At 46.0% G+C, this 27009-nt stretch overlaps 2 protein-coding genes across 4 annotated transcripts in view; one reads left to right on the forward strand and one right to left on the reverse strand.

Moving 5' to 3' along the window:
* SMYD4 (SET and MYND domain containing 4) overlaps positions 1–24084 on the reverse strand; it is a 48907-nt gene extending 24823 nt beyond the window's left edge. For 2 of the 3 annotated variants that reach the window (XM_034941242.3, XM_003816856.6), the window contains exons 1-3: positions 23946–24084; positions 22080–22225; positions 6208–6352 (exon numbers count right to left, since the gene is read on the reverse strand). In XM_034941242.3, the coding sequence (XP_034797133.1) occupies positions 6208–6352; positions 22080–22213 (279 nt within the window). In that variant the 5' untranslated portion in view covers positions 22214–22225; positions 23946–24084. Of the gene's footprint in view, positions 1–6207; positions 6353–8798; positions 9029–22079; positions 22226–23945 lie in introns of those variants that run through there. The other variant, XM_008969959.5, reaches the window with a different exon arrangement.
* A 47-nt stretch (positions 24085–24131) lies between these two features.
* Positions 24132–27009, forward strand: part of RPA1 (replication protein A1) — a 74421-nt gene continuing 71543 nt past the window's right edge. The window contains exon 1 of the mRNA XM_003816854.6: positions 24132–24346. Coding sequence (XP_003816902.4) covers positions 24314–24346 — 33 coding nt within the window. The 5' untranslated portion in view covers positions 24132–24313. The remainder of the gene's footprint in view (positions 24347–27009) is intronic.

The raw sequence follows: 27009 nt of genomic DNA on the forward strand, positions 1-27009 counted from the left end.
GAGGTTGCAGGGAGCTGAGATCATACCACTGCACTCCAGTCTGGGCAGCAGAGTGAGACTCTGTCTCAAAAAAATAAATTAATAATAATAATAATAAAATATATATACATGTATAAGTAGGTAGACAATGAGCAAAATAAACTGATGAATCTTTCATTGGATAAATTCCAAATACATCAAATTCTTTTTTTTTTTTGAGACGGAGTCTCGCTCTGTCGCCCAGGCTGGAGTGCAGTGGCTCGATCTCAGCTCACTGCAACCTCCAACTCCCGGGTTCACGCCATTCTCCTGCCTCAGCGCCCTCGAGTAGCTGGGACTACAGGCGCCCGCCACCACGCCTGGCCAATTTTTTGTATTTTTAGTAGAGATGGGGTTTCACCGTGTTAGCCAGGATGGTCTCGATCTCGTGACCTCGTGATCCGCTCGCCTCGGCCTCCCAACAAATACATGAGATTCTTTAATGTAAAAACAAAACTATAGAAGTGCTGGAAGAACTGCAGAAAGCATGTAAAGTATTGCTGGACGAATCTCCTAACTCTGACACCAAACCCAGAAGTTATCAAAGGTTAATAAACTCGACCGCCTGAAAATAAAAACCAATAAAAGCAGAAGGCGAACACTGAACTGGAAAAAATACCTGCAATTTATACTATAGGCAAAGAGCTAATTTCTTTACTTTGTCAAGATTTCCTACAGATCACTAAGATGACAACAAGTAAATCAACAGGAAAATAGGCAATGATATGGACAATTCTCACAGGAAATAAAAATGGCTACTAAATATGTGAAAAAAAAATGCTCAGCCTCATACAATCAATAAAATGCAGATTACAACTGTACAGAAATGCCATTTTTTAACCTATCAGGCAAAGCAAAATAAAATTGATGGCACACAGAGTTGGTCAAGAAGTGGGATGATGGGTATCCTCATTATGCTGTTAGTGAGGGTGTACACTGGTTTCATAATTATGGAGGGCAATTTAGCAATATATGTCAAAATTCTATATGTTATGTATATCTTATATACATATAAAATATCCATTGACCAGGCAATTCCTCTTCTAGGAATTAATCCTACAGATACAATCACTTATCCTACAGTTATATATGAAAAATGATACACATACAAGGGTTTTTTTCTTTTTTTTAGACAGAGTCTCTCGTTGTCGTCCAGGCTGGAGTGCAGTGGGGTGATCTCAGCTCACTGCAACCTCCGCCTCCTGGGTTCAAGCGATTCTCCAGCCTCAGCCTCCCAAGTAGCTAGGGTTACAGGCACACGCCACCATGCCCAGCTTATTTTGTATTTTTAGTAGAGACAGGGTTTCACCACGTTGGCAAGGCTGGTCTTGAACTCCTGACCTCAGGTGATCCACCCGTCTCGGTCTCCCAAAGTGCTGGGATTACAGGTGTGAGCCACTGTGCCCGGCCCTGTGCAAAGTTTCTCATCATAGACTTGTTTGAAACAGCAAAAGACAGGAAACAAGCATCGATCCACAGGACACTGGTTACATAAATTGATACATCCATTTAATGGAACGCCATGTAGCCATCATAGAAAATGAGGATGCTTTCTTTTTTTTTGAGACAGAGTTTCGCTCTTTCGCCCAGGCTGGAGTGAAGTGGCGTGTTCTTGGCTCACTAAAACTTCTGCGCACCGCCCCCCCCGGCCCCCACACCGGCAACCCCGCACCAGGGTTCAAGCGATTCTCCTGTCTCCACCTCCCGAGTAGCTGGGAGTATAGGCGCATGCCCCGCCACGCCCAGCTAATTTTTCTATTTTCAGTAGAGACAGGGTTTCGCCCTTTTGGCCAGCCTGGTCTTCAACTTCCAACCTCAGGTGATCCACCTGCCTCAGCCTCCCAAAGTGCTAGGATTACAGGTGCGAGCCACCGCGCCCGGCCTGAGGACGCTCTTTATGTACTGAAATGGAATGATCTTTAAATTATTACTGTTAAGTGGAAAAGGCATGGTGCTGAACAATATGTGCAGAATGTTACTGATGTAAAAACACAGTGTGTGTGCAGGAGTGGAAGGCTGTATTTACACACGCCTGGAGTATGCTCTGGAAATATACTCAACAGTGCTAGTTTATGGGAACAGAAAATCATGTGGTCAGGGGACAGGAGAGGCAGATGACGCTGGACACTCTTGCACTTTTAAAATCTACATGAACAGATTCCCTCCTCACAAATAAATCGATATAATAATAAAACCGTAATCATCACAACCAGTACTGCTTGGGATATGGAAAAATTAATATCCCCATAGTCTGCCAGAGGGGATGTTAACTAGTTCTTTCCTGGAGAACAATTCAGCATCAAATACCAAAGACCTTAAAAAATACATTCCTTCTGCCCCAGCAATTACCCTTCTAGGAATTTATCCTAAGCAAGCAATCAGATATATACACATATTTACATAGAAAGATGCTCATTGCAGTATTATGATCCCAAACAATTTGCCAACATTAGGAGATGTGAAATCAAGTACGGTTTTTTTTCCCTGACACTGAACACTAAGCCAGCCGTAAAGAACCATGTTCCAGTGGAAAATTTAATAACATGAGAAAATGAGCACAATCAATTGTCGAAGGAAAAAAGCAGGTCACAGAAGAGAAAGTGCAGCATTATCCCAATTTTGTAAAAGAAAAACGTATTTTCGGAGGAAAAAGTTTGGCTGGCTGGGCGTAAGCAAAAATGCTAACAGTGCTATCACCGGTTATGAGGTTTTCTTACTCTTTATGCTCCTCTGTACTTTCCGAAGTAAACATATATTACTTTTACCATCAGACAAAAACAACAAATATTTTTAAAAAGAAAGAAAATAGCAGCTTTCTAGAAAATTGCAGAGTACCATAATCACCCACATACTGGCTTCATGAAATAGGAAGGCTCATCTCCTTCCACATTCAGAGCAAACCTTAATTTTTTCTCTGGCTTCAGTTTTTATTTTCCCTGTTTTCCTTGAAGAACTTCCCATGTGATCACATTTATGATGCACATACATAAAGTTGAAGAGATTAGCTCTGAAAAAAGAACTATTAAGCCATTTATCACTGGATCATTACACCTAATGGACTTTAATCCCTCAGCAACCACTAAAGCTTACATTATTTAGCTAAATACTTTATTACAACACTACAAAGCAGGGATTTTATCAGCTGTAGAAGCTGCTGTTGTAGGTGTGATCGTTTTTGGAAAATTAATCCCAAACTTCAAGCACGTTCAAGCATAAACCTGTTAAAGATTCAGAGTAGGATGTACACCCTTCAAATGAAAAACAAATTTTGTTTTTAACAGAGACAGGGCCTCGCTGTGTTGCCTAGGCCTGTCTTGAACTCCTGGGCTCAGGCGATCCTCCCGCCTCGGTCTCCCAAAGTGTTGGAATTACACGAGTGAGCCACTGTGCCCAGCCTACCCTTCAAATTTAAACTTATTCTTTTAATATCGAAGGTCACAGAACTGGTGCAAGAGATTGTCATATTCCTGCTTTAAGCCCATATAAGTCTCTTAAAAGCTACGGAAGGAAGTTGCTCAGGGGATCCTGTTCCAGTTCTTACTATGAAAGCAGGACAATAAGAGTCATTTATACATTATTATTATTGTTATTATTATTATTATTATTATTTGAGACAGAGTCTTGCTCTGTCGCCCAGGCTGGAGTGCAGTGGTGCGATCTCGGCTCACTGCAACCTCTGCCTCCCGGGTTCAAGCAATTCTCCTGCCTCAGCCTCCTGAGTAGCTGAGATTACAGGCGCCCGCCACCACGCCTAGCTAATTTTTTTGTATTTTTAGTAGAGACAGGGTTTCACCATGTTGGTCAGGCTGGTCTCAAACCCCTGACCTTGTGATCTACCTGCCTCGGCCTCCCAAAGTGCTGGGATTATAGGCGTGAGCCACCGCGCCCAGCCTATTGTTATTATTTTTTTGACACGGAGTCTCACTCTGTCGCCCAGGCTGGAGTGCAGTGGCACGATCTCGGCTCACTGCAAGCTCCGCCTCCCGGGTTCAAGCCATTCTCCTGCCTCAGCCTCCTGAGTAGGTGGGACTACAGGCACCCGCCACCATGCCTGGCTAATTTTTTGTATTTTTAGTAGAGATGGGGTTTCACCATGTTAACCAGGACGGTCTCAATCTCCTGATCCGCCCACCTCGGCCTCCCAAAGTGCTGGGATTACAGGTGTGAGCCACTGTGCCAGGCCCATTTATACGTTATTTTATAGATGGGGTCTTGCTATGTTGCCCAGGCTGGTCTTGAACTCCTGGGCTTAAGCAATCCTCCTGCCTCAGCCTCCCAAAGGGCTGGGATTACAAGTGTGAGCCACTGTGCCCAGCCAAGAGTAAGATTACTAATTCTATCAAGCTAACAGTCTCATCAGACATTCAGACAAAAATGGCATGTAGTTCAACAAGGGCTGACAGACATGGGCAAGGCAGGCGAGGGGCCCATAAGCTTACTGCTACAGGGTATCGGAAGGAATATGGAAATAGAAGTTTCTTGAAGAAATTCAGAACATATAAATTACTTTTTTTTTTGAGTCAGGGTCTCACTCTGTCACCCAGGGTAGTGCAGACACCAGCCTGGCCAACATGGCGAAAACCCGTCTCTACTAAAAATACAAAAATTAGCTGGGCGTGGTGCCGCATGCCTGTAATCCCAGCTACTCAGGAGACTAAGGTGGGAGGATCGCTTGAACCCGGGAGGCAAATGTTGCAGTGATCACAGCTCACTGAAGCCTGGAACTCCCGGGCTCAGTGACCCTCCTGCCTCAGCCTCCTGAGTGGCTGGGACTGATATGGGAGGGGGGCAGGGAAGTGCTGTGTAGAGAAAGGCGGGTCCCTGGCTAGGGCTTCACCCTTGGGCCTGTGTCCACTGACCCAGGTGAGGACAAGCATTCCTGCCTTTGTGCCCAAATGTTGCATTTTCCAAGACCACCCTGGTTTGCCATGCCCCCAGCCTGGGCCTATAAAAACCCAAGACCCTAGCAGGCAGACACATAAGCAGCTGGATGTTGTCAGGAGTATGCCGGCGGAAGAGCAGCCGACAGGCATCGGCATGCCATTGACCAGTGCAGAAGGACACGGACTTTGGCCAGAGCAGCTGGTAAAGAAGTGGGCCTCTGAGTGGCCTGACTCCAGGGGAAAACCATCTCCCTTCTGGCTCCCAACCTGCTGAGAGCTACTTCTACTCAATAAATCTTTGCACTCATTCTTAAAGCTCACGTGTGATCCGATTCTTCCAGTACACCAAGGCAAGAACCCGGGATACAGGAAGCCCTCTGTCCTTGCGACAAGGTGGAGAGTTTAACTGAGCTGGTTAACACAAGCCGCGTATAGACAGCAAACTAAAAGAGCACCCTGTAACACACGCCCACTGGGGCTTCAACTGTAAACATTCATCCCTAGACACTGCCCCGGGGTCGGAGCCCCGCAGCCTGCCCATCTATATGCTCCCCTAGAGGTTTGAGTAGCAGGGCACGGAGGAAGCGAGCCACACCTCCACTGCACGCCCTGCGAGGGGAACAAGGGAACTTTTTCCGTTTCAGGACCACAGATGCATGCCACCACTAGTCAGGCTAATTAAAAAAAAATTTTTTGTGTGTGGAGAAGGGGTCTCCCTATATTGTCCAGGCTGGTCTTGAACCCCTGGCCTCAAGTGATCCTCCCGACTCAGCCTCCCAAAGGGCTGGGATTACGGGTGTGAACCACTGTGCTGGGCCTAAAAACTACCTTTTGTTTTAGACTATAACCACAGCAGAATTCCGCCAGGTTTCTTTTTCAAATCCATTCAATAAATTATAGACAAAGATAACGCTGTCTATACAATTTAGCAATATGGCTCTATCTCCTGAAGAAACACGCATTGTTACATTGCTGGGCTGGGCAGGGCATGGTGGCTCATGCCTGTAATCCCAGCACTTTGGGAGGCTGAGGAGGGCGGAACACCTGAGGTCAGTAGTTTGAGACCAGCCTGGCCAACATGGCGAAAACCCATCTCTACTAAAAATACTAAAATTAGCTGGGCGTGGTGCCGCATGCCTGTAATCCCAGCTACTCAGGAGACTAAGGTGGGAGGATCGCTTGAACCCGGGAGGTGAATGTTGCAGTGAGCTGAGATTATACCACTGTACTCCAGCCTGGGTAACACAGCAAGATTCTGTCTCAGAGAAAAATAAATAATAAATTGCTTGAGCTGAGAGTGTTTTACCTTAGAGTACAGCACTGCAGCTCCTGTGTAATCTTTCTCCTGAAATTTTTTGTTTCCTTCTTCTCTGTAGAAAAGAGGAGCGTCCGAGTCCTTTCCCACCAAGTAACCTTTAGAAAGTCTTTTTAGAAACAGCTCATCCTCAGGTCTGCATGAAGAAAGGAGGAAACAAAATAAGCAGAAATGTGTTATTTCAAGGAAAGCTCTAAACCATTGCCCTCAAAACAAGAAAGTGGGCCCGCAAAACATTTCACACACATGAGGATATGTACATTGTGCAATGTGATTAGAGGAAAGAAATCTCAGTCTCAGAGACACAGGGACCAGAATTTTTTGAGACAGGGTCTCACTCTGTCACCCAGGCTGGAGTGCCGTGGTGCCATCTCCACTCACTGCAGCCTTGACTTCCCAGGCTCAGATGATCCTCCCACCTCAGCCTCCTGAGTAGCTGGCACTAATTGGGAGGATGTGTGCCACCAGGCCTGGCTAATGTTTGTACTTTTAGTAGAGGTGAGGTTTTGCCATGTTGCCCAGGCTGGTCTTGAACTCCTGGGCTCAAATGATCAGCAGAATTTCTTTTCTTTTTTTTTTTTTTGAGATGGAGTCTCACTGTCACCCAGGCTGGAGTGCAGCATCATGATCTCAGCTCGCTGCAACCTCCGCCTCCCTGGTTCAAGTGATTCTCCTGCCTCAGCCTCCTGAATAGGTGGGATTACAGGCGCCCATCACCAGGCCCAGCTAATTTTTGTATTTTTAGTAGAGAAAGCATTTCACCATGTTAGCCAGGGTGGTCGAACTCCTGACCTCAAATGGTCCACCTGCCTCAGCCTCCCAAAGTGCTGGGAATACAGGCGTGAGCCACCGCACCTGGCCAGAATTTCTATTTAGAGGACTGAAGGCTAATTTTTTATTCTTTATCTCATAATTATTGGCCAACGAACCATCCCTCGGATCATACATCATAAAAGATCTTTTTTTTTTTTGAGACAGAGTTTCGCTCTGTCACCCAGGCTGGAGTGCAGTGGTGCAATCTCAGCTCACTGCAAACTCTGTCTCCTGGGTTCAAGTGATTCCTGCCTCACCCTCCCGAGTAGCAGGGATTACAGGCATCCACCACCACGTTCAGTCAATTTTTATATTTTCAGTACAGGCAGGGTTTCACCATTTTGGCCAGGTTTGTGTGAACTCCTGACCTCAAGCGATCCGCCTGCCTGGGCGTCCCAAAGTGTTGGGATTACAGGCATGTGCTACTGGGCCCAGCCAGGATCTTGAGTCTGGAAAATGAGACTAATATATGGTGTCTTTTGAATCAAGGAGTATTCTCCACTTCAACTGCTGAAAATACTTGAGTGGCTGACAGAAGAGAGATAATGAGAATGAATCATAAAGTAAATGTAGTAAAACGTTAACACTTGCGAAATTTGGAAGAATTCACCAATTCTTTGTACTTTTTTTTTTGGAGACAGAGTCTCACTTTGTTGCCCAGGCTGTAGTGCAGCACTGGCACGATCTCGGCTCACTGCAACCTCCGCCTCCTGGGTGCAAGTGATTCTTGTGCCTCAGCCTCAGGAGTAGCTAGGAGTGTGAGCCACCACGCCCAGCTAATTTTTTGTATATTTAGTAGAGATGGGGTCTCATCATGTTGCCCAGGCTGGTCTTGAACTTCTGAGCTCAGGCAATCTGCCCACTTTGGCCTCCCAAAGTGCTAGATCACAGGTGTGAGCCACTGTGCCTGGCCTCTTTATACTATTTTTGCAAGTAAGTCTGAAATTATTTCAAACTAAGAAGTTTAAGAAATAAATATATAAATGCTCTACATAATAAAATTAATAAAGCTGAACTAATACATAAATATAGAGACATATACACATACTAACAAAAAATATACCTATTTTCCAATAAAAAGAAATAATATAGAATAACCTAGACTATTCTCTTTGACTATAATGCCATAAAGTAAAATATGAATAACAAAAGTAGAAACACAAATGACATGGAAACTAAAAATTCTCTTAAGTAACTCTTGAATCAAAGAAGAAATCACAGAGCTGCAGAATGGCCAGGTGCGGTGGCTCACGCCTGTAATTCCAGCACTTTGGGAGGCCAAAGAGGGAAGACTGCCTGAGCTCAGGAGGCTAGCCTGGGCAACATGGGAAGACCCTGTCTCTACAAAAAATACAAAAATTAGCTGGGTGCGGTGGCATATGCCTGTAGTCCCAGCTACTCGGGAGGCTGAGGTGGGAGGACTGCCTGAGCCCAGGAAGTCAAGGCTGCAGTGAGCCAGGAGGGCCCCACTGCATTCAAGCCTGGGTGACAGGGCAAGGCCCTGTCTCAAAAAAACAAAAAACAAGAACAAAAAGCCCTGGAGAATGTTTACAAGTAAGTTAAAAATTTTTGTTTACAAAGACCCACAATAAGGAACACCTTTCACATTGTGACTCAGTATAATGCTTTTGTGTTTGAATCTATTAACATTTTATAAAACATTATCTTTGCTATGAGGTAAAAACAAAGTTAGTATCAAATATGATTTTATTAATATTTAAATACAACACAGACAAGTCACAAATAGGGCTGGGTGCAGTGGCTCATACCTGTAATCCCAGCACTCTGGGAGGCCGAGGTGGGCAGGTCACCTGGTCCACGAGTTTGCGACCAGCCTGGGCAACATAGTGGAACCCACCTCCATAAAAAATACAAAAATTAGCCGGGCACGGTGGCAAGCACTTGTAGTCTCAGCTATCGGGAGGCCGAGGCATGAGAATCGCTTGAGCCTGGGAGGCGAAGGTTGCAGTGAGCTGAGATCGCACCATCACACTCCAACCTGGGTCAAATAATACAAAAAAGAAAAACTAGGAAAGATTTTATTTAATTTAAGAGGTGTGCTTGCCTGTTCTACATTTACTCCAGTCCAGAAAATATGAAGGCAATACCCTATGCCTGTCTGGTACACCGCAGAGCTTGTTCTTTTTTCTGTTTTTGTTTTAAATTAGGTTAAACCTAAAAACCCTAGTTCAAACAAAAGGTTTGTGGTAAACAGTAATAATAGCAAAATTCTTCTTGCCTAACAATAGATTATGAACTCAATGTCTTTTTTTTTTTTCTTTTTTTGAGATGGAGTCTCGCTCTGTCACCCAGGCTGGAGTGCAGTGGTGCGATCTCGGCTCACTGCAACATCTGCCTTCCGGGTTCAAGTGATTCTCCTGCCTCAGCCTCCTGAGCAGCTGGGATTACAGGCGCCTGCCACCACACCCAGCTAATTTTTGTATTTTTAGTAGAGACGGGGTTTCACCATGTTGATCAGGCAGGTCTCCAACTCCTAACCTCATGATCCACCCGCCTTGGCCTCCCAAAGTGCTGGGATTACAGGTGTTGAGTTACTGTGCCCAGAATACTTTTTTGATTTTTTAGTAGAGATGATGTCTCAATACGTTGCCCAGGCTGTTCTCAAACTCCTGAGCTCAAGTGATTTTCCTGCCTTGGCCTCCCAAAGTGTTAGGATTACAGGTGTGAGTCACTGCATCCAGCCGATTCTTTTTTTTTTTTTTAATGTCTTCTGGAATATTATGATAAAAAAATTGAGGCTGAGGTGGGAGGATCGCTTGAGCCCAGAAGGTCAGGGCTACAGCGAGCTATGATCACACCGCTGCACTCCAGCCCAGTCAGCACAGCAAGACCCTGCCTTAAAAAAAAAAAAAAAATTGAGGTAGTAAGATGGAACAAGCAATCTAATTTTTTTTTTTTTTTTGAGACGAAGTCTCGCTCTGTCACCGAGGCTGGAGTGCAATGGTGTGATCTTGGCTCACTGCAATCTCCGCCTCCCGGGTTCAAGCGATTCTCCTGCCTCAGCCTCCTGAGTAGCTGGGATTACAGGCACCTGCCACCACGACCAGCTAATTTTTGTCTTTTTAGGAGAGACGGGGTTTCACCATGTTGGCCACACTGGTCTTGAACTCCTGACCTCAGGTGATCCACCCGCCTCGGCCTCCCAAACTGCTGGAATGACAGGTGTGAGCCACCACGCCCGGCCTATTTAAACCATTTTTTAAGCATACAGTTCACTGGCATTACATACATTCATATTATCCAACCATCAGCACTATTCATTTCCAGAAGTTTTTTCATCATCCCATGCTGAAACTCTACCCATTAAACCATAACTCCTCATTCCTCCCTCTCCACATCCCCTGGCAAACTCCATTCTGCTTTCTGCCTCTGTGAATTTACTTATTCCAGGCATTTCATGTAAATGTAATCATACATTACTTTTCCTTTTGTGTCTAACTTATTTCACTTAGCAAAAAGTTTTCAAGGTACATCATGTTGTAGTATAAACCAGAATTTTGCTTATTTAAAAAAATTTTTTTTTTGGCCAGGCGCGGTGGCTCACGCCTGTAATCCCAGCACTTTGGGAGGCCGAGGCGGGTGGATCACGAGGTCAGGAGATTGAGACCGTCCTGGCTAACAAGGTGAAACCCCGTCTCTACCAAAAATACAAAAAATTAGCCAGGTGTGGTGGTGCGTGTGTGTAATCCCAGCTACTCGGGGGACTGAGGCAAGAGAATCACTTGAACCCAGGAGGCGGAGGTTGCAGTGAGCCGAGAGCACACCACGGCACTCCACCCTGGGCGACAAAGCGAGACTATCTCAAAAAAAAAAAAAAAAAAATTTTTTTTTTAAGAGATGGAGTCTCCCTTTGTTGCCCAGGCTGCAGGGCAGTAGCTATTCTGCACTCTAACCTGGGCAACAGGCACAGTCTAGCTACAGGCACAATGATCGCACACTATGGCCTTTTTGTAGGTGTGTGAAGTGATCTCTCACTGTGGTTTTGGTGTGTGTTTCTCTGATTATGAATGATGTTGAACATCTTTTCATGTGTTTACTGGCTATTTGTGTATCTTCTTTGGAGAAATGAGTCAAGTCCTTTGCCTATTTTTAATCTGATTTTTTTGTTATTGAGTTGTAGGAGTTCTTTATATATTTCGGATATTAATTTCTTATCTGATACATGATTTGCAAATAGTTTCTCCCATTCTGTGGGTTATCCTTTCACTCTCTTGATACTGTCCTTGGTGCACAAAACCTTTTTTTTTTTTTTTTTTTTAAGACAGTCTCACTCTGTCGCCCAGGCAGAAGTTCAGTTTCTCGGCCACTGCAACCTCCGCCTCCCGGGTTCAAGCGATTCTCCTGCCTCAGCCTCCCGAGTAGCCGGGATTACAGGCACGCACCACCATGCCTGGCTAATTTTTGTATTTTTAGTAGAGACAGGGTTTCACCATGTTGGCCAGGCTGGTCTCAAACTCCAGGCCTCAACTGATTTGCCTACCTCAGCCTCCCAAAGTGCTGGGATTACAGGCGTGAGCCACCGCGCCTGGCCTAAACTTTTTTTTTGAGACAAGGTCTTGCTCTGTCGCCCAGGCTGGAGTGTAGTTGGCTTGGTCATGGCTCACTCCAGCCTTGATTGACCTCCCAGGCTCAAGTAATCCTCCCACCTCAGCTTCCTGAGTAGCTGGGGCTCCAGGCATGTGCCACCATGCCTGGCTATATTATTTGTAGAGACAGGGTCTCACTTGTTGCCCAGGCTGGTCTCGAACTCCTGGGCTCAAGTGATCCTTCCGCCTTGGCCTCTCAAAAAAGTGGTGGGATTACAGCTGTGAGCCACCATGCCCAGCCTAAAAGTTTTAATTTTGATAAAGTACAGTTTATTTTTTTTGTTGTTGCCTGTGCTTTTGGTGTCATATGCAAGAAATAACTGCTAAATCCAATGTCAAGATTTTCCCCTATGTTTTCTTTTAAGAAGTTTACAATTGGCCGGGCACAGTGGATCACGCCCCAGAACTTTGGGAGGCCGAGGTGGGCGGATCACGAGGTCAGGAGATCGAGACCATCCTGGCTAACATGGTGAAACCCCGTCTCTACTAAAAATACAAAAAATTAGCCAGGCATGGTGGCGGGTGCCTGTAGTCCCAGCTACTCGGGAGGCTGAGGCAGGAGAATGGCGTGAACCCGGGAGGCGGAGCTTGCAGTGAGCCGAGATCGTGCCACTGCACTCCAGCCTGGGCGATGGAGCAAGACTCTGTCTCAAAAAAAAAAAAAAGAAGTTGTTTACAATCTTAGCTCTTAACTTTAGGTCTCTGATCCATTTTGAATTAATTTTTGTATATGAAGGCACAACTTCAGCCTTTTGCATGTAGCTTGTCATTAGGATACAGACAGAAAAAAACACATTTTTTCTTTCTCCAGCCTTGCCATCTCTCTCTAGAACTCTGGGGATGTAAAGCCTTTCATGGAGCTAACTGGCGAAGCAGAAAGTCCCAGCTCTGGCCCCAAAGTAGAGTGCAGATTACTGAGATTGGACATAATAGCTTAATACCTGGGACATATCCACATATGCATCATTTTTTCTCTCAGCCATTTGAAAGTAAGTACAGGCATCATGGATGTTCACCTCTAAATATTCGCAGGCCTCTGCTTTAAAAATAAGGACATTCTCCTATATTACCATAATATCATTATCACTAAAAAATTAACAGTAATTCAAATATTATTTAAATGTAAATGTTACCAATTATTCCTAATATGTCTGTTGTATCTTTTTCTCACCCTAACCAATCCAAGATCAACGTTCTCATGTATTGAATTTAGTTATTTCTCTTTAGCCTCTTTTTAGATAGTGCTATAATTTTTAAATTTATTTTTAATTTTTTTTTCGAGACAGGTCTCACTTCCATTGCTCAGGCTGGAGTGCAGTGGTACGACCTCTGCTCACTGCAACCTCTACCTCCTGCCTCAGCCTCCCGAGTAGCTGGGACTATAGGCACGTACTATCATGCGTGGCTAAATTACTTTTTATTTTTATAAAATAGAGATGGGGTCTCGCTGTGTTGCCCAGGCTGGCCTCAAACTCCTGGGCTCAAGGGATCCACCTGCTTCAGCCTCCCAAAGTGCTGGTATTATAGGTGTGAGCCACTGCACCTGGCCAATTACAATTTTTTTTATGAGTAATTTTTTTTAAAGATTCAACACCAGAAAAATGTTTCACATTCTGGTTTCGCTTCATTGTTTCCTCATGGTTAGATCCACATTAAACAATTTTTATTAAGAATACAGCTGGGTGTGATTGCTCACACCTGTAATCCCAGCACTTTGGGAGGCCGAGGCAGGCGAATCACCTGAGGTCAGGAGTTTGAGACCACCCTGGGCAACATGGTGAAACCCCGTCTCTACTAAAAATACAAAAATTAGCCAGGCACAGTGGTGCATGCCTGTAATCCCAGCTACCCAGGAGGCCGAGGCAGAAGAATCGCTTGAATACGGGAGGCAGAGGTTGCAGTGAGCAGAGATTGTGCCACTGCACTCCAGCCTGGGAGACAGAGAGAGACTACGTCTCAGAACAAACAAACAAACAAAATGACTACATAGTTAAATCTATATACTTCCTGTTGCCTCAAATCAGGAGACATATAATGTCTCCCCAGTATTATGGAAGCTAAGTTTGGTCACTTACTTAAGGTGGCAATTGCTGAATCTCTGCAATGTAAAGACACCTTTCCCTTGTACTTAAATACTCTATAGGGCCATACTTTGAGATCATGTGAAGAGCCTGTTTCCCAGTGATGTTACTTCTAAAGGTTTGCGCATCCACTGATAATTGCCAGAATCATTCCATCACACTAGGGGTTACAAAATGGCGATTTTTCTAATTCTACCATTATTTCTAAATTTATTAGTTGGCAATCTTTTGTAAAGACAAACTTTCTCCTTTTCCTTCTTTTACTTGTTTCGTGTGAGCAATATTTACACAGACATAATATGTATTTACTTATTTTTGTTTGTTTTGAGACAGAGTCTCACTCTGTTTCCCAGGCTGGAGTGCAGTGGCACGATCCTGGTTCACTGCAACCTTCGCCTCTGGGGTTCAAGCAATTCTTCTGCCTCAGCCTCCCAAGTACCTGGGATTACAGGCACCTGACACCACGCCCAGCTAATTTTTGCATTTTTAGTAGAGATGGGGTTTTGCCATGTTGGCCAGGCTGGTCTCAAACTCCTGAGCTCAGGTGATCCACCTGCCTTGGCTTCCCAAAGTGCTGGGATTACAGGCATGAGCCACCATGCCTGGCCAAAAGTCAATTAAGAAAGTAAACTCAGATATTTAGAGTACCACCATGGACTTAAACAATTTATTATCATAAACTATTATCACCATTATACTTTTTCATGGTCAAATTATGCTAATATTGGCCAGTGACAACCTCTTCAGACTGGTTCCTATGTTCTTTTTTGTTGTTTTTGATCCAGGGTCTTGCTCTGTTGCCCAGGCTGGAGGACAGTGGTACCATCATAGCTCACGACAGCCTCGACATCCCGGGCTCAAGCAATTTTCCCACCTCAGCCTCCCAAATAGCTATGGCTACAGGCATGTGACACCATGCCCAGCTAACTTTTTATGTTTTTGTGGAGACACAGTCTCACTATGTTGCCCAGGCTGGTCTCAAACTCCTGGGCTCCAGCGATCCTCTTGCCTAAGCCTCCCAAAGTGTTGGGATTACAGGTGTGAATGGGGTCACCATACCTGGCCTATGCTCTTTTTTATATAAATCTATTAGTGGAGCACTTCCTTGTTTTCTGACACAGGTTATTCCAGTTGAATCAGCACAAAATAAAAACAAACAATAAGGCTGTGAATGTGGATAGTGAAGCTATTAAGAATTTCCTACAACACTCTGGGAGATTATTAATTGCAGGAGTGGAGAGGTAGGGGTGGACAGTGGGAGGTCGTGTGTCTCAAAAGGTTTTCAATAGATGAAAGGCATCTCTTGTGGGAAAACATTCCTCAAAGAATGTCTATTGGCAAGAAAGAAAAGTGTGTGCTTGGCTTTAAACTTTAAAGGGCCAGTTCCTATTTTTACCTAACAGGCATGCATGTAGAGATCAGAAGTTTAAATCTTTTTTGGTTACTTTAGATTGTGATGGAACAGAATTACAAATAGCTCTTTGAGCTAACTTGTTTTTAAGGAGAGAGGTCTGGGTATGAATTAGTGAGAGACATACAGAGCAAACAAAAATGGAGGTGATTTATTAACCCCAGGGGAAACGAGAGCAGTACAAGAAAGGAAATGTAATTCAAAGCATCCTTCACGGTTCATGTGAACAAGACTCACACAGACATAAGAATGTATGCACTGAATGTTGGTTCAATCAATTTAATACTCTATTGGTTATATAACAGTTATCATGAGGGAATGAGGGAAAAACAAAGTATAGGCCGGGCAAGGGGGTTCACGCCTGTCATCCCAGCACTTTGGGAGGCCGAGGAGGGTGGATCACATGAGGTTAGGAGTTTGAGACCAGCCTGACCAATATGGAGAAGTCCCGTCTCTACTAAAAATACAAAATTAGCTGGGCGCGGTGGTGCACGCCTGTAATCCCAGCTACTCGGGAGGTGGAGGCAGGAGAATCGCTTCAACCCAGGAGGCGGAGGTTGCTGTGAGCCAAGACGGCACTACTGCACTCCAGGCTGGGTGACAAGAGTGAAACTCCGTCTCAAAAAAACAAAAACAAAAAACAAAGTATATACCTGTGAGTTGGGAAGAAGAGAGCAAAATTACATCTAAAATTATACAAACTCAAGAAAGAGCAGTATTTGCAATGTTTAGAAATAATAAATTATGTGTCAGAAGGCTGGGCACAGTGGCTCACACCTGTAATCCCAGCACTTTGGGAGACCAAGGTGGGCAGATCACCTGAGGTTGGGAGTTTGAGACCAGCCTGGCCAACATGGTGAAACCCCATCTCTACTAAATATACAAAAATTAGCTGAGTGTGATGGCGCACACCTGTAATCCTAGCTACTTGGGTGGCTGAGGCATGAGAATCGCTTGAACCTGGGAGGCAGAGGTTGCAGTGAGCCCAGATCGTGCCATTGCACTCCAGCCTGGGTGGCAGAGTGAGATCCTGTCTCAAAAAAAAAAAAAAGGTCTGGTGTGATGGCTCATGCCTGTAACCCCAGCACTTTGGGAGGCTGAGGCGGGTGGATCCCTTGAGGTCAGGAGTTTGAGACCAGCCTGGCCAACATGGTGAAACCCTGTCTCTACTAAAAATATAAAAATTATATATTTTAGGCATATATAGTAGTGCATGCCTGTAATCCCAGCTACTCGGGAGACTGAGGCAAGATAATCACTTGAACCTGGGAGGCAGAGGTTGCAGCGAACGGAGATCGCGCCACTGCACTCCAGCCTGGGTAACAGAATGAGACTCTGACTCACCCTGTTAAAAAAAAAAATTAAATGCCAGAAGAAACAGTTAATTTAAAGTAGCTGTCTCTGGGGAATAAGAATCAGGAATGGGGAAGAGTGGACAGGGAGTTGCTGCTTTTCCTGATAAGTTTTGAAGCACTATTTGATTTCTTAAAGTATGTATGCATATTATTCTGATAAAAAATTAAACTAAGGAAGGAAAATATTTTCACTAAGGCATCTGGTCTACATAGTTTTACAGAATTTTTCTACTAGCCTTTAAGAAGCACATAATTCCTACATTATATAAGCTATTTCAGAGCACAGAAAAAGGCGGGAAGCTCTCCAATTCATTCTGAGGCTACCATAACCCACCATGGTATCAGCTGGGATTACAGGTGCCCGCCACCATGGCCAGTTAATTTTTTGTATTTTTAGTAGAGACAGGGTTTCATTCACCACGTTGCCCAGGCTGGTCTTGAACTCCTGACCTCAGGTGATCCACCTGCCTTGGGCTCCCAACATGCTGGGATTACAGGTGTGAGCCACCGCACCCGGTCAGATGATTTAAAAACTCTTACCTTTTATTTACACCACCAATCACCAATTAGAGAATGTAATTGGGGGGAAAAGCCTTATTCACAATAACAACAAAAACCTTACAAGAAGAATAAATCGAACATGAAATGTGTAAGACCTATATAAAGAAAACTATAAAACTTTAAAGGACATAGAAGAAGCCTTAAAGAAATGGACATACCCTTTATTTGGATTAGGAAATTTAATATTGTAAAGATGTCAGGTCTCCTTAAGTGAATCTATAAATCCAACACATTCCCAATCAAAAGCCCAACAACATTTTTTATGGAACTTGAGAAGCTGGCCGGGCACGGTGGCTCACGCCTGTAATCCCAGCACTTTGGGAGGCTGAGGCGGGTGGATCATGAGGTCAGGAGATCAAGACCATCCTGGCTGATGTGGTGAAACTCCATCTCTACTAAAAATACAAAAATAAAAAAAATGATAAAATAAAATTAGCTGGGCGTGGTGGCAGGCGCCTGTAGTCCCAGCTACTCGGGAGGCTGAGGCAGGAGAATGGCATGAACCCAGGAGGCAGAGCTTGCAGTGAGCCGAGATCGCGCCACTGTACTCTAGCTTGGGTGACAGAGCGAGACTCCGTCTCAAAAAAAAAAAAAAAAAAAGAACTTGACAAGCCAATTCTAAAGTTCACACGGGGGAAATGCACACAAAATACCCAAGATATTCTGGAATACGAACAATGACTATGTGTGTGCGAGCAGGAAGCTGGCCTCTGGGCCACTTCCTGGGAGCCGCCTGGGTACTGAGACTTCCCTGCTTTCAAGTACCCCTTCTCTCTACTTCCGGTAAATCTCAGTGGGGAATCCATTTTTTGAGGCTGAAGAAGGGTAGACCCCATTTCACAGCAGGGTTGGGCACATGACACAGGCCTGGCCAATCAGAGGGGTCTCATACCTCTGGTTGAAGGGATGTGCATGTGATCAAAATTCAGTTGACCTGAGCCCAACCCAGAAGTTTTCTGCTGAAACTTCAGAAAGACAGCCTCTTCCCCTGGGGTGTTATTACACTATCAGGGTGTGCCCAGGGCTGTGAATGGTTACTGCACCCACTAGATGGAGAGAATCTGTCTGACACATGAAGAAATACACATTCTGATGACATCCTTTGAGCCCCTGAATACAACCTAGCCTGAAAATAGATCTCCCTTCAGATAGCCTAGTTTCATAGCTAGAAGTTTCATACTTTGAGGGGGGTTTCTGTTACTTGAAACTGAAGAGTTCTAGAGTTTCTAAAATGACACTATAGGCCAGGTGGGGTGGCTCACGCCTGTAATTCCAGGACTTTGGGAGGCCAAGGTGGGTGGGTCACCTGAGGTCAGGAGTTTGAGACCAGCCTGGCCAACATGGTAAAACCCCGTCTCTACTAAAAATACAAACATTAGCCGGGCATGATGGCGTGTGCCTGTAACCCTAGCTACTTGGGAGGCTGAGACAGGAGAATCGCTTGAACCCGCAAGGCACAAGTTGCAGTGAGCTGAGATTGCGCCACTGCACTCCAGCCTGGGTGACAGAGGGAGGCTCAGTCTCAAAAGAAAAATAATACTAATAAAATACACTATAAAGTCATAGTAATTAAAACCCTTTTGTTTCGGCACAGATCTAGAGCCTAGAAACAAATTTGTGGATAAGTAGTGATATGGCGTGGCTGTGTCCCCACCCAAATCTCATCTTGAACTGTTATTTCCCAGAAGCCTGTGTTGTCGGAGGGACCTGATGGGAGGTAACAGAATCGTGGGAGTGGTTTCCCCATGCTGTTCTCGTGATAGTGAGTGAGTTCTCACGAAATCTGATTATTTTATTTATATTTATATTTTTTGAGATGGAGTCTTGCTCTGTTGCCCAGGCTGGAGAACAGTGGCACAATCTCAGCGCACTGCACCCTCCGTCTCCCAGGTTCAAGCAATTCTCCTGTCTCAGCCTCCTGAGTAGGTGCGGTTACAGGCACACGCCGCAATGCCTGGCTAATTTTTTTTTTGCATTTTTAGTAGAGATGGGGTTTCACCATGTTGGCTGGGCTGGTCCTGAACTCCTGACTTCAAGTGATCCTCCTGCCCCAGTCTCCCAAAGCGCTGCGATTACAGGCGTGAGCCACCGCGCCCGGTGAAATCTGATGATTTTATAAGGGGCTTTCCCCCTTTGCTCAGCACTTCTCCCTCCTGCCACCCTGTGAGGGCTGTGCCTTTTTTTCCTTCGTCTTCCACCATGATTGTAAGTTTCCTGAGGCCTTCCCAGCCATGTGTGAGTCAATTAAACCTCTTTTCTTTATAAATTACCCAGTCTTGGGTATTTCTTGATAGCAACGTGAGAATGGAGTAACATGAGTAGGAATTTAATTTTAATAACTGAGGCATTTGCAAGCACTGGGGAAACGATGCGTCATGCATTAAATGCTACAGAAAAATTGTCCACCTGGAAAAAAAGTGAGAATATTCCTTCACATAGTACACAAAATCAATTAGAGATGTATACATACATCATAACATAATGTTGTACCCCTTAAACGTATATTTTGTCAGTTATACCTCAATAAAGATGGAGGAAAAAGTGCAGAAGGATTAGAGAGCTAAAGGTAAAAAAATGTTAGCAGAAAACAAAGAACATTTTTATCAACTCCCAAGTAGTTGGAATTACAGGCACATGTCATGTTGTCTGGCTTCCTTTTTATACAGCCATATCTGTCATTTTCTTTTTTTTTTTTTTTTTTTTTGAGAAATAGTCTTGTTCTGTCACCCAGGCTGGAGTGCAGTGGCACAATCATGGCTCGCTGCAGCCTTGACCTCCCAGGTTCAAGTGATCCTCCCACCTCAGCCTCCTGAGTAGCTGGGACGACAGGCACATACCACCATGCTTGGCTAATTTTTAAAATTTGTTTATAGAGATGGAATCTCACTATGTTGCCCAGGCTCCTGGGCTCAAGCAATCCTCCCACCTTTGGCTCCCAAAGTGCTAGGTTTACAGGTATGAGCCACCGCACCCAACCTCATCTTCTTTTATAGCTTCTGGGTTGTGTCTTGCTTAGTATGGTTTACTCCACCATCCTAAGGAAGACAGGAGGATCGCTTGAGCCCAGGAGCTTGAGGTCAGCCTGAGCAACATACTGAGACCTTGTGTCTAAAAATAAATTTTAAATGAAATTTAAAAATTTGAAACATATATACACAATTTATATACAATGTAAATGTAAAAAATTTACATTGTAAATAGGGTAAAAAAGATAAACAGATTGGGAATAATTTATACAGCAAATAGTAACTTACATAGCAAAGAATTATACAGCTAGATTTATGAAGATCTCCTACAAATGAACAAGAGAAATAAAGACAACCTGCTAGAAAATGGGCAAGGGACACAAATAGGCAATACACACGAGAAATAAAAATGCACTGGGGGGCCAGGCGCAGTGGCTCATGCCTGCAATCCCAGCATTTTGGGAAGCCAAGGCGGGCGGATCACCTGAGGCCAGGAGTTGGAGACCAGCCTGCCCAACATGGCGAAACTCCATCTCTATTAAAAATACAAAATTAGCCGGGTATGGTGGCATGTGCCTGCAATCCCAGCTACTCGGGAGGCTGAGGCAGGAGAATCACTTGAACTTGGGAGGCGGAGGTTGCAGTGAGCCAAGACTGTGCCACTGCACTCCAGCCTGGGCAACAAGAGCAAAACTCTGTCCAAAAAAAAAAAAAAAAAAGAAAAGAAAAGAAAAGAAAAGAAATGAATAACAAAAAAAGTATAACCCTAACTGTACCGAGTATCTGAACTGGCAAGGCTCAACACTGAACTCATTATTTCATTCAATTAATATACGAGCGCCTACTACGTGCCTGGCACAAAGATAAAGACGTCAACCTTGAACGTGAAAGGTGTGTGTTTCTGGATCTGCAAATATATAAGGTTCTGCTTTATATGTCATTTTAAGCACTAATAACAGCCAGTAACTAAACTAAGAACTTTATTTACATTACCAAGTTGTCATTCAATTAATGTTTACTAACCACTTATTTTTTGACACTGCACTATTTTTGTCTATAGAAAGACAAACAGGCCGGGCACGGTGGCTCATGCCTGTAATCCCAGCACTTTGGGAGGCTGAGGCGGGCGGATCATTTGAGGGCAGGAGTTCAAGACCAGCCTGGCCAACATGGTGAAACCCTGTCTCTACTAAAAATACAAAAATGTGAGCTGGGCATGATGGTGTACGCCTGTAATCCTAGCTATTTGGGACGCTGAGGCATGAGAATCGCTTGAACCCAGGAGGTGGAGACTGCAGTGAGCTGAGATCGTGCCACTGCACTCCAGACTGGGTGACAGAGTGAGACCCTGTGTCAAAAAAAAATAAAATAAAATAAAAATAAATAAATAAATAAATTAGCCAAGCATGGTGGTGTGCGACTGTAATCCCAAATACTCGGGAAGCTGAGATACGAGAATTGCCTGAACCCGGGAGGCGGAGGCAGTGGGCTGAGATTGCGCCACTGCACTCTAGCCTGGGTGACAGAGCGAGACCCTGTCTCAAGAAAAAGAAAAAAAGAAAAAAAAAAAAAAAAGAAAAACAAATACAAACACGGTCCCTTCCCTCATGAAGTTCACAATCTAGCGGCAAAGGCAGGCATTAGTCAAAAGAGCACACACATATATAAAGGAAAATCACACAGCATTGTAAATGTACAAAGAGTGAAGATGGCCCAGCTGAGGCTCAGGGAGAGCTTTCCTGAGGAAAGATCTGGCTAATCCTGCAGGATGACAGAAGTGAATTAGTTCATAGGACACGCTGGGATAGAAACGAACCAGGAAAAGTACTTCAGGCATTTTCCATCAAAAAGAGATGTTACCAGGCCAGACATGGTGGCTCACGCCTGTACTCCCAGCACCTTGGGAGGCCAAGGTGGGAGGATTGCTTGAGCCCAGAAATTTGAGACCAGCCTGGGAAACAAGCAAGGCTCAATCTTTATTTAAGAAAAAGACACATTACTTCAGAGCAAATGACAAAATAGAACATTTTTTGGCTCACAATTCCCTTGTTAAAGCTTGATTTACTTACTGAAGAAGTGAAGAGGAGTGAAGAAAGATATCCCTCAAGGTCTCTGCTGTAGAAATTGTGACCTGAACAGACGTCGGGAGTGAAGCCCACTTTTGAAGCAGATATGATTTCCACTCATCCACAGGCAGATCCATGCTGCTTTTGATCTATAAAATGAGTAAGAAAATAGGAATCTTACAAATGCACAATTTTAGAAAATCAAGAGTTCAGCCAGGTGCGGTGGCTCACACCTGTAATCCCAGCACTTTGGGAAGCCGAGGTAGGTGGATCACGAGGTCAGGAGATGGAGACCATCCTGGCTAACACAGTGAAACCCCGTCTCTACTAAAACTACAAAAAAAATTAGCCAGGTGTGGTGGCGCACACTTGTAGTCCCAGCTACTCCGGAGGCTGAGGCAAGAGAACTGCGTGAACTGGGGAGGTGGAGGTTGCAGTGAGCTGAGATCGCGCCATTGCACTCCAGCCTGGGCGACAGAGCAAGACTCTGTCTCGAAAAAAAAAAAAAAGGAAAATCAAGATTTCATTCAAGGAAGCCTGAAACAATAAAATCAATTCTTGTGGTCTTTTCCTCTAGTTTATATGCTAAGGAAGGATCTATATTCTCTCACAGCAATTCACTCAACATCCTTCCATTCAGAAGTATTTACTGAAAGACTACTTTGTCACAGGCACCATGCAGGTGATGGTTATACAAAGACGAAGCAGACTAGATAGCTACCATCTGTGTCCTCTTAGATCCTCTTTTTTTTTTTTTTTTTTTGTGAGGCAGAGTCTTGCTCTGTCACCCAGGCTGGAGTGCAGTGGCACGATCTCAGCTCACTGCACCCTCTGCCTCCCAGGTTCAAGCAATTCTCCTGCCTCAGCCTCCGAGTAGCTGGGATTACAGATGCATGTAACTACGCCCGGCTAATTTTTGTATTTTTAGTAGAGACGGGGTTTCACCATGTTGGCCAGGCTGGTCTCGAACTCCTGACCTCAGATGATCCGCCAGCCTTGGCCTCCCAAAGCGCTGGGATTACAGGCGTGAGCCACCGCGCCCGGCCTGATCCCTCTCTAGTTTCTCTGAGACACATCCCAGATTTTTCTTTCTCACCCACCCCAGCAACTATTCATTTAACAAGGTATTTCCCTCTCTTACATAGTTCAGCGTTCGGATTAAGTCCTCACCATCTCGTCTGGCATTCTTCCTAGAGTGTTATAATTAGTGTCCATGCCATTGGCACCACTCCCCACTTTCAATCCAGCCTCCAACACTGAGACAGAAGTCAGTGCTCTGCCCTTAAATTCATCAACGCTACTCCAAGCATACCAGGAAGCCCAGGACAAAACCATCCTTACTTGACCCTTGTCTGACTTTCTAATTCTCAGGTGTCACTTACTCCTCTGCACCCTTGCATACTGAACTACTCATTGCTATCCCCGGCTTGCCAGGCTATTTCATCTCTCCAATGTTTTGGCATAGGCTACTCATGCTTTCCGGACCAACCCTACCCTGGCTTATGGAGTCCACCTGGAAAATTCCCACACGTTCTTCCACTCGGCTCAAATGGCACCTCCTCCGGGAAGGCGTCCCTGATTTCCCAGCTGTGATTCCAACACCCTTGGGGCCTGTACCACGTCTACCTGGAGGTGGGGTTACTGACGGCATAAAGTGCCCCCACACACTGTCTTCTTCTCTAAGGACGGGGGCCGGGTCTGATTCCCTTTCGGAGACCCCCCCCCCACCCCCCACCGCCACGGTGCCAAGCTCAGGGCTTGGAGGCGGGAAGTCAGCCCCGCCTTGCTGGACGAATCGGGTCACTACTGCGACTCTATTTAGCAGCTGAGGTCTCAAGGAACAGCTTTAACCTCCTCTGGGATACCAACCCGTGCACTCGCCAGAGACCGAGGCGAGAACGCCTCGAGAACCGCTCAGACGCGCCCGGAACTGGGCCCTGGACTCCCTCCCAGCGCCCGCGCAGCTCCTGGCGCGCCCCTTGGCGCCCCGCTCCGCCCCGCACCGCGTCCGACGTCCCGCGCCAGGCCTCGCTTGGGACCATGGGTGGGTCACGTGGGCCGCGCCTCGGCCAATGCGGCGGCTGCGCAGCGCCGGGGCCCGCCCCTGAGCCGCGTGCACGTCGGGGGCGGGAGCGGCGCGCGCAACTTCTCGGGCCAATAACTGCGCAGCGCGCGGGACCCGGGTGGGGAAGCTGGAGCTGTTGCGGGGTCCGCGAGGAAGTCTTGGCGGTGGAGCCATGGTCGGCCAACTGAGCGAGGGGGCCATTGCGGTGAGGAGGTGCCGGGGGCTGGGCCGGCGGTCCGGGGTGGCTGCGGCCCCGAGCCTCGCGGAGTAGAGAGGGGGAGGGGAGCCCGGGGCGACGGAGGATGAACGCGAGGGGAGGAGATGGCGGGGGGCGGTGGGGACCCGCCGAGCGTCCCTCTAGTGTCATCGCCCCCTCCTCAAAGCATTCTTTCGATCGTCTTTAAAACATGCTCACATTTTTCCTACGTAAGAACAAACTAAATAAACGCTTGCCTTTCTCTGCATCTTCCACCTGCGGACACTTTCTGTCTCTTCTCCTTTCCCCACCCACAGCCAAACTTCTTGTCTGGTTTCAGCCACTTCCTTTCCTCGCCTCTCATCAACTCTTTAACCCACTCCAGTCATCCCCTTGATAGCTGTAGAAAACCCTGGCTGAAGGTACCAGTGGCCTCCAAGTTGCTAAATCCAGCCCTTTTCCGTTTTCAGCTTTACCTGAGTTCTCAGCAGCGTTTGCCTTTAAGCCCTGCTTGCTTCAGGTCACACCCTCTTCCTTGGGTTTTAGTGGCTCAGCTTGGCAGGTCTATCCCCGTCTTATTTGTAAGCCCCTCTTTGTAAATTTTTGTTGAATCAAGGCTGCCTCTAGGCCCTCTTGACTCCCGAGGCAATTTCTTTTTTTTTTTCCTCCAGCCTGGGCGACACTCACTGTCGCCCAGGCTGGAGTGCAGAGGCGCGATCTCGGCTCACTGCAACCTCCGTCTCCCGGGTTCAAGTGAGTCTCCTGTCTCAGCTTCCCGAGTAGCTGGGACTACATGTGTGCGCCACCACACTCGGCTACTTTTTGTGTTTTTATTAGAGACGGGGTTTCATCATGTTGGCCAGGCTGATCTCGAACACCAGACCTCAAGTTATCTGCCCGCCTCGGCCTCCCAAAATGCTGGAATTACAGGCAGGAACCACCGCGCCCGGCCCCAAGGCAATTCCATTGCCATCTATTAATATATGTCAGTTGCTCACAAATTTCTTTGTACAGAGCCACCTTTACTCTAAAAGAGAAACTTCCGTCATCTGTCTGCTTATTCCATGCTTCAGAGGGTTTTAAGTTCAGTATACATATCCCAAAGCAAATTCTTTATCTTTCTAAGTCTGGGCCTCTTGATCCCTATCTCCACGGATGGCACCATTATCTATTCAGTTCAGTGCTAACCAGAAATTGAGAAATCATTCCTCCTACATTGTCCATTACCTGGGCATCCAGTCCCTCACCAAGTGAAGTGTATTTTACCTCTGCGTAGATCTATCAAGCCCACTGGCTTCTCTCCATCCATACTGGCACCATCTTTTTTTTTGCCTGAGCTGCTGACTTCCACTCAGCATACGTTCCTGCCACCATTCCCATCCACAGCATACTCTCAGCCTACCTCTCCAGTCACCCCCACATTTTTTTTTAAATTTAGATTTCTGGTATATTCCATACTCCTACCTTCTTCCATGGGGCCTTTGAACTTTTTTTTTTTTTTTTTTTTTGGAGATGGAATCTTGCTCTGTTGCCCAGGCTGGAGGGCAGTGGCGCGATCTCGGCTCACTGCAAGCTCTGCCTCCCGGGTTCACGCCATTCTCCTGTCTCAGCCTCCCGAATAGCTGGGACTACAGGTACCCGCCACCACGCCCAGCTAATTTTTTGTATTTTTTAGTAGAGACGGGGTTTCACCGTGTTAGCCAGGATGGTCTCGATCTCCTGACCTTGTGATCCGTCCGCCTCGGCCTCCCAAAGTGTTGGGGTTACAGGCGTGAGCCACTGCGCCCGGCCTTTTTTTTTTTCTTTTTTTTTTGAGGCAGAGTCTCACTCTTTCTCCCCATACCCCCCCACTACTGCCCCAGGCTGGAGTGCGGTGGCGCAATCGCGGCTCACTGCAACCTCTGCCTTCCGGGTTCAGGCAGTTCTCGTGCCTCTGCCTCCAGAGTAGCTGGGATTACAGGCATGTACCACCACACCTGCGTAATTTTTTGTATTTTTAGTAGACACGGGGGTTTCACCATGTTGCCCAGGCTGGTCTCGAACTCCCAACCTTAGGTGATCCACCCTCCTCGGCCTCCGAAAGTGCTGGGATTACAGACGTGAGCCACCGCACCCGGCCCTGAACATTCTTTTCCCTCTGCCCACTGCCTGGGTGGTTCTTCACTCTTCCCCACACTGGCAAACACTATCTTCGTATCTCAGCTCATTTGTGACTTCCCTTACTAGGCTAAATCCCTTTGAGACCCCAATTCCTGTTCATTCACTTATTGAATTATTTATTTTTTTTCTTTTTGAGATGGAGTCTTGCTCTGTTGCCCAGGCTGGAGTGCAGTGGCACGATCTTGGCTCACTGCAACCTCCGCCTCCTGGGTTCAAGCAATTCTCCTCCCTCAGCCTCCCAGGTAGCTGAGATTACAGGAGACTGCCATGATGCCCGGCTAATTTTTGTATTTTTAGTAGAGATGGGGTTTCACCATGTTGGCCAGGCTGGTCTCGAACTCCTGACCTCAAGCAATCCACCTGCTTCGGCCTCCCAGAGTGCTGGGATTACAGGCGTGAGCCACCGCGCACGACCCCATTCACTTATTAGATGCATGACTTGAGGCAAGATACTAAACTGTTTCTTTTCTGTAAAATGAGAGCAATGATATCTATTGCATAAGGTAAGTAGG

This window comes from Pan paniscus, chromosome 19, assembly GCF_029289425.2.
Source record: "Pan paniscus chromosome 19, NHGRI_mPanPan1-v2.0_pri, whole genome shotgun sequence".
NCBI lineage: Eukaryota > Metazoa > Chordata > Mammalia > Primates > Hominidae > Pan > Pan paniscus.